This window comes from Strigops habroptila, chromosome 8 (assembly GCF_004027225.2).
Source record: "Strigops habroptila isolate Jane chromosome 8, bStrHab1.2.pri, whole genome shotgun sequence".
Lineage (NCBI taxonomy): Eukaryota > Metazoa > Chordata > Aves > Psittaciformes > Psittacidae > Strigops > Strigops habroptila.
Window position 1 is genome coordinate 41,343,607 of NC_044284.2, and position 12,538 is coordinate 41,356,144.

General features: G+C 38.4%; 1 protein-coding gene across 8 annotated transcripts in view; it reads left to right on the top strand.

Annotated features, from left to right (window-relative positions):
* Window positions 1-12,538, top strand: part of CEP350 (centrosomal protein 350) — a 72,380-nt gene that overhangs the window by 13,295 nt on the left and 46,547 nt on the right. For 6 of the 8 annotated variants that reach the window (XM_030495443.1, XM_030495445.1, XM_032920106.1 and 3 more), the window contains exons 6-11: window positions 1,890-2,506; window positions 3,032-3,142; window positions 6,919-7,032; window positions 10,127-10,270; window positions 11,081-11,736; window positions 12,380-12,501. In XM_030495443.1, coding sequence (XP_030351303.1) covers window positions 1,890-2,506; window positions 3,032-3,142; window positions 6,919-7,032; window positions 10,127-10,270; window positions 11,081-11,736; window positions 12,380-12,501 — 1,764 coding nt within the window. The other 2 variants (XM_030495444.2, XM_030495449.1) reach the window with 2 other exon arrangements.

Consider the following 12,538-nt stretch of genomic DNA (forward strand, 5'->3'; position numbering starts at 1 on the left):
AGTATTTTGTTTCAGTTATAAGGACCGAAAAGTATTTTCTCCTGTTTATCCAACTTTGTTTCATTAGTTCTTCATCACATATTCCCAAATGTGTTACCATAAGACAGTGTAGAGCAAGAACACCTAGTACTAAATTTGCATTCAGTTCATGTGTGTGAGAAACCCAAATAAGAATAGCTGTATCGAGGAGAAAAAGTGGCGCGGAATATTGGAGGCCATAGAGCATGGTGGGGTATGAGGAATGAAGGAAAATATGGAAAGCCTGTTTTTCCTAGTCTATGTTAAGTGCCGTAATGAACAGAAGATGCCACAAAAACTTAAAACCTGCAGCAGAAATAAACTATCTGTAACTTGCTGTAATATCAGAGCCTAAAGGACTTCTACCATGACTTCTTTAATTCTTTGTGGTTTTTAAGCAGTATGTGTTCTTTGCACAGGCATCCCTGGTGATTAGCTTTGTTGGGTTGGTAATAGTCTTTTTATTAGATTCTACCACATAGTTTGCATATTTTTCTAAATGTTCTCCCAGTGAATTGGGGGTTGCTGTTGGCTGATTAGAGTGGAGTTGGGACAGTGGTATTTTTTTCAATTCCACTAAATCTCTATTAATAATCGTTATCCTAAGATCTGAGTTTTAGTCTCCTTTTCTACTTCTTGTCAGCCATGAGGCTTTTCTCCTTGTTTGATGAATGGGAGGCTGATGTGAATCAGCTGTGTAATCTTGGGTCAGTTGTGTCATCTTGGGTCAGTTTTGTTGACTTCCCTATCCGGAATAACTTAAATCAGTTATTTGTTTTAAAACTATGTAGTAAATTTAACAGACTTCAAGGAAAAGAAGAAAATGAGAACAGCTAGACTCATACCGTTACATCCAGGTGGAAAGAATGGCTTTCTTACAGTAAGAAGAACTGTGTGGCATTGGGGAGGTTAATTTGGGAAGTAACATCAGAGCTGCTAGGTTAGCATATTAGTCCTGCTCTGAGAGCAGCCTGTAGTCAATGCTTAAAGTGTGCATAGGAAAACAAAAGCCAAAAACCCAGAATAATGGGTAGAACAATCTGCTTGTCTGTATATTTATGTATACTTTTGGTGAAATTTTGTACATTTAAACCACTCAACTTTTATGTTGATTGGACAGCAGTGTGCTACTAGAGAAAGAGAGGTAGACAGTTTCACAAGTACAGTGTTATGACTTGGCTTCGGGTCAGTTCTTTAAACATACTTGCTGAAGAAGGAAACCAGATAGCGTAAGTGCCAGATTTTAGCATCTTCAACCCCTCATTGGTGAAAACATTAAATGCATTAAATACAAAATGCTACGAGATCCTTAGTTTGTTGAATTTTTAAGCTCTCAGTAGGCTTTACATTTGTTGCAATACATCCAGTTCAGTCTGAAGTTCTTGTCAGGGGCTTGCCGCTTTAATGCTCAAATACAGGACAAGATTTTCTTGTGCAATTTATTTGTTTTCTCAGCTAATGACTGTGCTGTCAAGAAGCTGGGCATTACTTTGTTTTAGGGAATGTATATTAATTATACTTCTCGTAAGTTTTACGCTTGTTTTTTATACAAAGTTGATTTTAAACTGAAGGGCGACATTACTGTTTGCTGATTTTCTACATACCCTAAATTCAGCTCTTCAACTTTATATATAGTCATGTTCAGGCAGAAAGTGCAGAAAATGAAATTTTTAACAGGAAACCTCTTTCAGTTTTATCACACTTGAGTTATTAAATGTATGGTGATCAAACTTTAAAAGAGCTTACCTTTAAAGTGGAGATGAGGTATAGGAAGTCATTCTTACAGTTAATGAATATGCTGATTGCTGGCTTGGAAGTTCATACAGTTGTATTTCTGATGGTGACTTCTTTTTTTCCTTCTATTACATCAGGGATACATACAGTTCTCTGTCTTATCATGATTCCAGCCAACTTGAGGCCAAGCAATTGCTCTCTAGTTTGGACTTCAGCGAAGCAGAAGGGAAGATGGAAATAATAGGCCGTATGATACATAACCGAGATGAGCGGGATCTACACAGGAGAGATTTTGAAAGCCCGTGTTCTTCTGCTGCAGATGAGACTGTTGTTAGGTATTTGAATGACCGACCCGCAATTGATGCCTTGCAGAATAATGAGGCATTTCTTACGGTTGCAACACCTCCAAGACTGGATGAAGAAAAAAATAATGGCTCTGGAGGAGATGAGAGTACCACTAAAACTCCTCAGAGTAGCACATCCCAGGATAGTGAACTGAAAGCGTCTTCCTCTTCTGCCACCAGTACTTCTAATGTTCATAGGCTGGAGATTTTGAAACGGCGACAGCATGATGCTAAGTTGGAGAAGCTGAAGGAGCGGATTCGAAAGCAGTGGGAGCATTCTGAAGAGTTGGGTGGCAGAGGGCAGCACTCAGGCTACGTTGAGCAACCCGTCGTGATCACAGACACAGGGAATGCAGTAACTCCCAAAGTCAGGAAAGTGGCAACTGCACCTGCTGCTCCATCATACAGAGGTATGGAAGTGCAGAATCCCTCCCTGTTGGTTATATATGGTGAAGGAGCAGAGTTCAGTTCATTGAGCAACATGTCAAAGCATGGATGTGACTCATAACTGTGTTTGGCAGTACAGGAGTGGAATAGCGTGGTTTGATCAAAGATACGGACAAGAAATAAAAGAAATTATTGCCTATTTAGAGAAGTGTGGATTCTTTTGAAATCCTTCCTGTCTCATTACAAATTACTATATAAAAAAAGCACACCGTATTAGTGTTTCATTTTATTTCAATATGTTTTTTTATGGTCCCAGAGCTTATTGATTGAGAAAGCCTTTCACATTTTTAATAATCTTTTTTTCACCCAGTCTACTGTTTTTCAACTGTGAGCAACTGCCAAACTGGTGTATTGCTGTCTCCTAATTTAGCATTAGAAATTCAAGTAGTTCCTTTCTCACTTGGCATTTTCCCACCCCTTCCACCCTGAAAAAGCTTTGTTTACATTTTTTTTCAGTTATTTTAAACTCTTAAATTGTTTACTTTCAGGTTTCAATCCTGCTGAAACAAAAATTCGCACTCCAGATGGGAAGATCTGGCATGAGGAAGAATTTCACATTAGTCAGGAGTTGTATAGAGATATAGCACTACAGTTAAGAGGTGAGACACAAACTGATTAAACCACACAACCTTTTCTTAAGAGGTGGAGAAGTATATTTTGAACAAGTCTACAAAGTTCTGGAAACAAAAAATCGAAGCGATGAGTGTTAAATATATTGTATTCTTTACATGGGAGGAGTAACTCATTCAACACTTAAATGAATAAAAAAAATCCGTCTCCCCATTCTCTCATTAAAATACTTTTAATAGGAAACCAATACTGAAAAGAATCAAATGATGGCTTTTCTTTGAAACAGACAAAAAAAAAACCAACCCACGAACAACTCTTTGTTAGAACAATTTTTATTTAATTTTTATATGTGTCTGCATGAATGAATGCAATTTCCTGTTTAAAAGCACAGAGCCAATCCACTTTGGTTTTGATGAAACCTGTAGTATCTCATGGGAACAATTGGGGGGTTTTTTGGCATTTTTAACACCGTTAATGTGATCCCATGTTATGTTGGAGCCCGCATTCTGTAATCTTCAATATGTTGTTAACAGATTGTGGGTCCCGAAGCTGCTATGGGAATTGTTAGTGGTTTGGTTGGAATATATAGGTAGCTAAAGGGGAGATGGGAGTTTTCTGCTGTGGAAAGTCTCTGGGAATACTTATTTAAAATGGATTAGGTAGCCTGCAGTGAGGGTGGTGGTGAGATTATATGGCATTAAGTTGATTTAATATCACTGAGCTTGTAGAACTGTATTATAACAAGTCTTGAAGTTGTTGGAGAAATTTATGTCCTAGAGATTTGCACACATGCACTTTTTTAGAGGGCTCTTCCCTGGATTCCTTGAGGAGGGGGAGAACAGGTAGATCAGAAGAAGATTTAAGAAATCTTATAAATAATCTATATTTTATTTCCTCTATAACTTTTACCTTCAGTATTATAAGGCTTGGATAGGATATGGGAAGGGAGACTGCATAACTTTGCATTGAAAAAATAACAGAATGTGTTAACTTTGGGATTTATTCGACATGAAGGCGTAGGAAGGAAGGTTGAATGCTAAAAGCTTAGAAAACTGTTACTCATTCCTCTTTGCTTAATGGTTTTTTCAAAAACATTAAATATCATTGTTGCAAAATGGCAACACAGGAGAAAAGATCTTTTTCTAGGTGATGAGTTCATTTAGCAACAAAGTATTCTGATACTTAAAACTGTGAGCAAAGATGATAAAAAAAGGTGTATTTGCTTAACAGTTACACTGCTAAAAGACCAAAACAGTAATACATGCTTTATGTTCTCAAATGTACTGCTCCAAGACCCAGTCTTTATTAATTTTTCATTTTGAAAAACTGTAGTACCATTGGCAGCTCATTTCTCTGGGTGATCAAGGGTAGGATGCCCAAGTGCGCATTTTGATTTGCTGGGCTGGTTACAGTGGAGTGCTGTAAGGTTGAATTGCTTTTGACTGACTGACTTGGGGGAGGGAGAGGAAATCAGGTAAATGAAAAGGAAGGGAATGGAAAACAAAATCCCTTAAGAGCCTCTAGTTTTGCAGCTTAAGAATTTGCATATTAAAAATAACCTTTCTTATTGGTCAACACATTCAAGACCAGAGGAGTATGTGATGAGATTGTAAACTTGTAGGTGTCTTTGTATGCTGATAGTATAGTGGCTGGTATAGAAATTATTAGATTTCAGTACAGCTTGACAAGGTACTGAGGAATTTTTCTGGAATCACTCATAAAAAACTCTTCTTCAGAAAAAAGAGCCACTTCTTTTCAGTAAAGTTGTTTTTCAAATACTCTATTCAATATCAGCCTATGAAAGTAATGAAGCATGTGAAAATTTCCAAAGACTTTTAATCTATGCTAGCATTTAATTTTTTGGGATTTTGCAGTTTTGACAAGCAAAATGTAAATAATTAATGAGCTTTTTGTAGAAATGCAAATTGTTTAGAAGTTTCATTGAAGAGGTCCTATTAAAAAAGGCACTTGGATCATGTGTTCAGTGGACTTCGGCCTACAAAAGGAGGGAGCTCTGTGTGTTCACCCATACTCTTGTCTTGATGCCATGCAAAGAACAGCTGTTGTGGAACATGTCTGCTTTCTGACCTGAAAAGATAATATTTGAATAACTGATTCCAAGCAATCAAATGCTGGTGCTGCACATAATGTATTCTCTAAATGTATTTTTAGGTTGTTGGATTATCTGTCCATGTGTTAATTCTGTATTAAAGGTACAGCCTTTAAACTACAACCTAGAGTTTTGTGTGTGTACAGTCAGTTATATCAAAACTGTTCCGTGTTCTGTGGTGCTAAAATAAGCTATAATATTTCTAATATCTTTGGAAGCATTGTTCGTTACTGTAACAAGATTTTTACATGTAAGTGTAGACCATACAGAAAGTCTTTTTGTTTAGCAGTTAGGCTAAAAGGATATTGTATGAACCCCAAGCTTCCAGTAATTCTGTCTGAAAGATGTTTAGGACTTGCAGTACTAGAATAAAACTGCTGTAATATGAATAGAGTGAGTGGGAGGCAGCCTGCAGTTTCCTGGTATCAGGAAGGAACTGTTTGTCACTGGAAGAGGTGAGGAGGCAAGCTAGACTTCTGTAAATGCAGTCTCTGAGGCCTCTGGTACTTGATGCATTGATTCTGTCTTCCCTGCACTTGTCAGACTCAAAGACAACTGGAAAATTTGTAAGGGAAGGATATTAAAAGGGAGAAAGACTCTTAAAATTCCTTTTCTACATCCTTTAATATGACCTGTTGTTCTCTCTCTTATATGTCCTACGGGCATCCATTAGAGAGCGGATTCAGCTGAAATTAGGGACTATAGAAGTTAATATTGGCATCTAAGTAAAGCTTCCAATCTATCCATGGAGAGGGTATTTTAGGTTGTCTGATCACGCTCTTTTCTATAAGGGAAACAGGAAAACGGTGATCGTAATGGCCCTGGAGTTCCTTATCTACAGATCACTTTGGGATTAAGAGCATCTTCAAGGCATGCAAACTAAAGTGCTTTAAGAAATCTTTGAACATGTCCAGTGTAGACTGCTGAGACCGAATATACAGCTTGCCTCTCCTTGAGCAATGCTTGTCTCTGCTTTGTACCTTAGGGAGCTGGGAAACCCACTGAGTGGGGTGGTGGTTGAGCCACATTTCTGGTTTCCTTTTTTAATTTGCCTTAATGTGAAGGCATGGTAAAATACGACTTTATCTTTGGTAAGTGTTCCTGGCATCTCTAAAGCCTAAAACCTAACTGTGTTGTAAATGAGGGCTTAAGTGATACAGAATAGTTCTGCATCACTGGGTGAATTCTGTGACAAGCTCTGCAGAAAGCAGAGCACACGGGTATCCTGTCTTTCATGCTCCAGCATGGCGGCAATGAGTGAATGTGCTGTCATGCGTTAATGTGGAAGCAGCAGCCTGTGTGTTTCAGAAGTGAAGGAACTACGCGTTCTTGTGGAACATTAATACTGAAAAATATAATATGTATAGTAGAAGAGAACCAACAATTGTTTCTGTCAAACTGTCAACATTTCTTTTAAAATTTAAAATGAACTTTGTAAAGATCTATTATGGCATTGCTGTGGGCTTGCTGCGTTCCAGTGGGTAGGTAAACAGCACTCGATGCAAAATTTTCATGCTACAAGGATTTTAAAATGCTGGACTGGGAGTAGTTGATCTCAATATATAATCTGGGAGAGTCAGTGAATTTTATTGTGTTTTTCCGAGATCCCTTTTTTCAAGGTAAATGTTGAAGCAAGCTTGTTATTCTATGTTCTTTTCTGTGGGATATCACTTAACAGCTTTTGTTTGTTTTTAGACCGTTCAACAGTGAAAGGAAAACCTAGTGAGAAAAACAAAGAGAAAAAAGCAACCAGACCAGTGCGGAAAGTACAGAAACTGACACGGTTGTCAAGTCCAGAGTCCAGACAAGGTGACTAGCTGTACTGTAGAGGGAAGGCTGTCACGTGTCCTTCAGAGATGAGTTTTATCTCAAGAAATAAAGAGAAATTAAAGCATATTGCTTTCAAAGTCTTCTCAGATATGTGACAGTGCTGCTGTTGTGTGTTTGTAGACTGTATGCTGCTTTGGGGATGTGTGTGTTTTTGTTGTCGGTTGGTTGGCTGTGTATGCTTTTTTTGGTTGGTTGGTTTGTTTTAATTTTCTGCCTTTCCATTCGCTGTGTGCACTTTATGGAAACTGCTGAAGAGTGTGTGTTTCTTGGGGTGGGGTGGGGGAGTAGGTATCCTTAGATGTTGGTCGGGCCACACAGACAAAAAGTAGTAATAGCTCTGTTCGGATCCTTCTTCTGTTTTGCTTGTATCAAAGCTGATTAGTGCCTGACCAACAGCTCAGTGAGTAATGTTGAGAAGAGGAATGGAGATTATATTGAAATCAGTGCCAGTGGGACTTGCCAAGTTGCCCTCCTCTGCAAAGAGGGATTGCAGTGAAAGCTGTTCACTTGCATGATTGCTCGGTGGAGAAGCAGAGCGCAGATGTCCCTCTGGCTTTTCTCTGGCTGTTGCTCTTCTATGTCCTTTGTCAAGTTGTTGCTGTCCTGCACCTTCTTTTCTGGCTTGACCCATTCCTGGCTTTTTAAGTTAGTGAAACTTTTAAAAACCTGTTCCTTGGCAAGACTTACAAATTTTGATATTTATAAAGGAATGTTTATTTCTTTAACCAATTGAGGTTTGGTTTTTTTTTTTCCCCACTGTTGTCTGACATGTCCACTGTGTGTCAAGTAAAATTAAAGTATTAGGAGAAGATGATGTGAGATTACTATAAGGCACTCCTTTACAGTAAAAAATTGAGTTAACTGTATGTGGAATTCTGTCAGTGCTTCTTAGTTTTCCAGTAATGTTAATCTTTGATTGTGTGTAACAAAAGAATTAGGAAGACTTCCACATCTGCTTTGCATTTGGTTTTATTTTTCATACAAAGTAAGTAGTTATGACTGCAATCCCACTACAGAGCAATTTTTTTTTCTTTAAATACATGTGAGATTAGGTATCTCTTGCACCTCTAAAGGTTTTATATTTCTCCTTACATACAGTGACCCATCATTAGTAAACACTTTGTGGAAGAAAAAAAATGCTTTAAAGAATTATTACAAAGGGTTTTCTTGAGTGAATGTGCTTCTGCAGGCTGTAAATCATGAAGATGCACGTGAATGTTTTGTGATAATGAATACTAATATTTTAAGTGATAATATGGATTTGCTCCTTCCTATGCTGATCAGTTCATACTTAAGGAACAATACTAAATTAACTTACGTATTTGTGGCAGTTCCAAGTGATGGAGGAGCACAAAGATTGATGCAAGTTTTAGCGGCAATGATTATTCTCCATAATGGATTAAATGTGAGGAGAATGATGTCCTGAAATCCCTAGAAGATAACAAGCAGAACTTGGTGGTATATCCATCATGGTCTGTCCTCCTCCAGTCATAGCAATAAGAAAATGCTTAACATAGCCAGCGCTATAAATAGCCAGAGCTCATGTTCCGCTCTGTTAGCATGTTTTAGTTCAAACAGCTGGCTTGAAATGGAAGATGAGACTTTACACTGCCTTTTTAAAAGCACACAGAAGTAATAGAGAACAGTGAGTTCTGCAAGAGAACCCCTGTGGCTGATACATCTGTTTCAAAGAGGCTTGTAGTGACATGTTTCAAGTGACAGATTTATAAAATACATGGGTAATTTACAGTGCAAGCAAAGAGTACTGTTAGTAAATGAAAGAATAGTGGGCTACAGGCTTCTGACTGAGCAAGTTTCCTCTTTCTAGTTTGAAATAACAAAAGGAAAAGAAAGGTGGGGTGGGAATGGAGGACTGGGATTACTGAAACACTGTTGTTCTGCTGTCCTGGATTTTGCTTAAAGTAATTTGGTACCGTATCTTCAAATGCTGTTGGGCCCAGGCAACAATCCCTTTTACTTTGGCTGTGTTGTTTTCATGCTTCAGTGTCTGGGTTTGTTTAGGCAGTGCTGTCAGAGGTAGAACCTGAAAATGAATGGTTAAAAAGCAACTGCAAATTGTGTATTGAAGTTAGGTACTTTTCTAGCAATAAAATACTGCTGAATTTTCTGAAGTGTGTTATTAATAGGGGGTTTTTTTTATATATATTATGGTTTTCTCCAGAGCTCTTTAAGGTCATTATTAAAAAAAATACATATTTAACAATATTGGAAGTTAGTGGGATGAAAGGTGAGCTGAGTAATAGCATTTAAGCTAACCAATATTAGGTAAAGAAGCCATCATACCCAATTTTTTATCATTTAATTATATGTAGGATGATAAAATAATACTAATCACATTTTGATTGGGCTTCTGTCACTTGCAAGGTACTCTGCTCTTGAATTAAGTATCAACTAATAGCATTTATCTTAAATATTTTCAGTCACAGTACAGAAATCCCAGCTAGAGGGCAGAGCGTTAGCATTGGCTTAGAACAACTGCTGCTTGCTATTTTTACTTTTTTTTTTAACCTCTCCCAAGACACATACTGCAACAGTTATCTAAAAATTTCTGAAGGTTTTTTTTTTTTTCCCCCTTAGAATAACAGCTAATGTTCTTTTAATATGAAGGTGAATTGTTCTTTATCTTCCAGCTTTATTTTTGTTCTTTTTCTGTTCCTTTTGTTTCTTCTTATTTTCCTCATTTGAGTGAAGATGAACAGCTCCTTTTCAGACCTCCACAGATATTTCCCCTCTCTCCAGTAACATTTGCTTGTATGTTTTAGACCCGTGTAACACGTTTTCTTTTTTTAAATCAAATTTTGTAGGACATGAATGCGCAACAGTGGGTTATGGATTTTTATGTTGTTACGCATAGGCATGAAGCACTGGGAGTTGTGTGACCTGTTGAGTTTCTGTGTGGTATGTTAAAGTTATGACTGGTTTGTGTAACTGCAGCCGTACCACTTATGCAGAACTAAATGGTATAGAAATGATCAGTGGTTGCAATAAATTTTGTTTGATATGTTGGAAAATCCATCTGATGCCTCACTTTTATTTATTAATTACTGTGCAGGTGGAAACTATGTAATAAGTGCATCCTCCTGGCGGGAGGGACAAAAGCTGGTAAAAAAGATACTGGGTCCGGCTCCCAGAATAGAACAGGACAGAAGAGCTGTATCTAGTGACAGAACAGGACGAGAGAGAGCTGCCAAGTCTGGTAAGTTGTACTTTTATCACTGGATTATTATAATTTTTATTTTTTTTTTTACTTTGTTATATAACACTGCATGTCTGTAGAATAAAGCAGACTTCTGAGATGGAATTAAATCTGTTTCTTAATTTAATAACTCCTATTTTTAATCTGGGATTTGGGGGAGGGATTTTGCTCATGTCCATGGTTGAGATGCATAACCCCTCTTTCTGGATGGATTATGAACTTTGCTTGGTGTCGTGAGAAGCCTGCCCTGCGAATGTGACTTGAGGTACAGTACATGCTGCAAAGGTGTTCAGGAAGAGACAGGAGATAGTTTGCAACCAAAAAAATGGATCACTTGCAGTCTGCCTTTGCTTCTTGAAGCTAGTGGGGAAGGGAATGGCTAGGAACGGTCCACAGGCCTGATGAATTTTCCAGATGTGCTGTATATAATATGTAAGCTAGAGTTGGGCATCCCTGTTTTACAGGAATTGGGGTTCTTCCAGATACTATATAACATCATCTATGTGCATCATAAATCTTCACTTTTCAGGATTTATCCAGAATCTCAGACAGGGCAAGTAAGGGATGGTGGTAGCTGCTGTGCTTCTTATTGCCTGTGAGGTGGTGGGGCTGGTAAGACTATAAAGGGTGTGACCTCAGTCCAAGCAAAGGCTGCTGTATTCAGATTATGACACTGAATGAAGCAAAAGCACATTTACAGTGAGATCTGCCCTCCTCCCTCATTCCCACTTTTACAGCTGTTGCAGTGATCACATGTAATTTCCTAAATCTCATTTTTACCTGAAATACGTGACTGGTCTTATTCTTTAGCAGGCTGTATTGGAAGGACAGGTTCAGATTCTAGACTGGATGTTACCCATAAAACCTCTTCAAGAAGTTCTGAAAGGTCAAGAAGTAAAGTACGTTCTGAGAATAATCTGAAGAAACTGGATGCTGCTCTTCCAGATGATAACCAAGAAGATCATGCCTCTGTAAATAAAGACTTCCTGCCCATAGAGATACGTGGAATTCTCGATGACTTGCAGCTGGATTCCATGAGTACAAAGGAAGAGAAAGATGTGGAAAAGCAGAATCAGAAATCTCTTTTGCCCACTCAAAAGGCCAGGAGTCACAGTCCAACCAAAAGGAAACCAGACAAGATAGCTGCCAGTGAGGAGCCTCAGGTGATCTCTAAGAAACGTCACTATGATACAGATGAGGTTCGTCAGTACATCATCAGGCAGCAAGAGGAGAGGAAAAAAAAGCAGAATGAAGAGAAGAAAGCACAGAAGGAGGCAACGGAACAGAAGAACAAAAGGCTCCAAGAGCTTTACAGAAAGCAGAAGGAGGCTTTTACTAAAGTGAAGAATGTGCCTCCTCCCGAGCCTTCAGCAGCCAAACGGTTACAGGAAACCTATTCTAAACTATTGCTGGAACGTACGATTTTAGAAGAGCCACCTCAGCTGCCTACAGTGCAGGAAACACAGGTAATAGCTGATTCACTAACTTGTGTTGCAGTTGTTTGCAGGAATAGGAGGTCATATTTTTAGGAAGGTCGTGACTTGGTCTGGTTATCAGTTAAGAAAAAGGATACAAAGAAAACTAGCTTTTGTTTAAACACAATGGTTTTGATCTGGAGCCTCTTGCTAGTGGCTGCTTTTTGTCACAGCAAGGCCTGTAAGAAAGGTGACTGGAGATCATCGTTCTATTACAAATAGAAGGAGAATTCTGGATAATAGCGAAAAGCAGCTATAAAGGTTGGCTCTTAAGAAAACTTAAGTCCAACCCTGAATTAAAGAGCTTTGAAGTTGCTTTCAGTCAGTGGACAAACTTCAGCAGTGAGTCAGATTTGCTAATCAGAAACTGAACATGAAAGAAGATTAATATATGGTAAAAGACTAATATCAGTTTGGTGTGTTTGGCTGAACTAGTTCAGTATGTAAGCAAAGCTTTTTGCTTTTTTCCTGCTGAGACAAAACCATAAATGTCTTGTGTTTTTAAGTCTTTGTGTGGTAGGAAGGATGTGATGCTACACTGAGAAGTGTAAGCCTTTTCAATTTTAATGAGACAAGAGCTTCTAAACTCTTACAGATTTTGAAAATGCATTTTTCTGGTTGTCTTCATTTCTAGCCCAAACCTGGTTATCAGCCATCTGGGGAATCTGACAAAGAAAACAAGGCTCAAGAGCGTCCTCCCAGTGCGTCTTCAAGTAGTGACATGTCGCTTTCAGAACCGCAGCAGCCACTGCTGAGGTGAGCCACTGTGGGCCTTTTCTCTATTCTTCTCTCT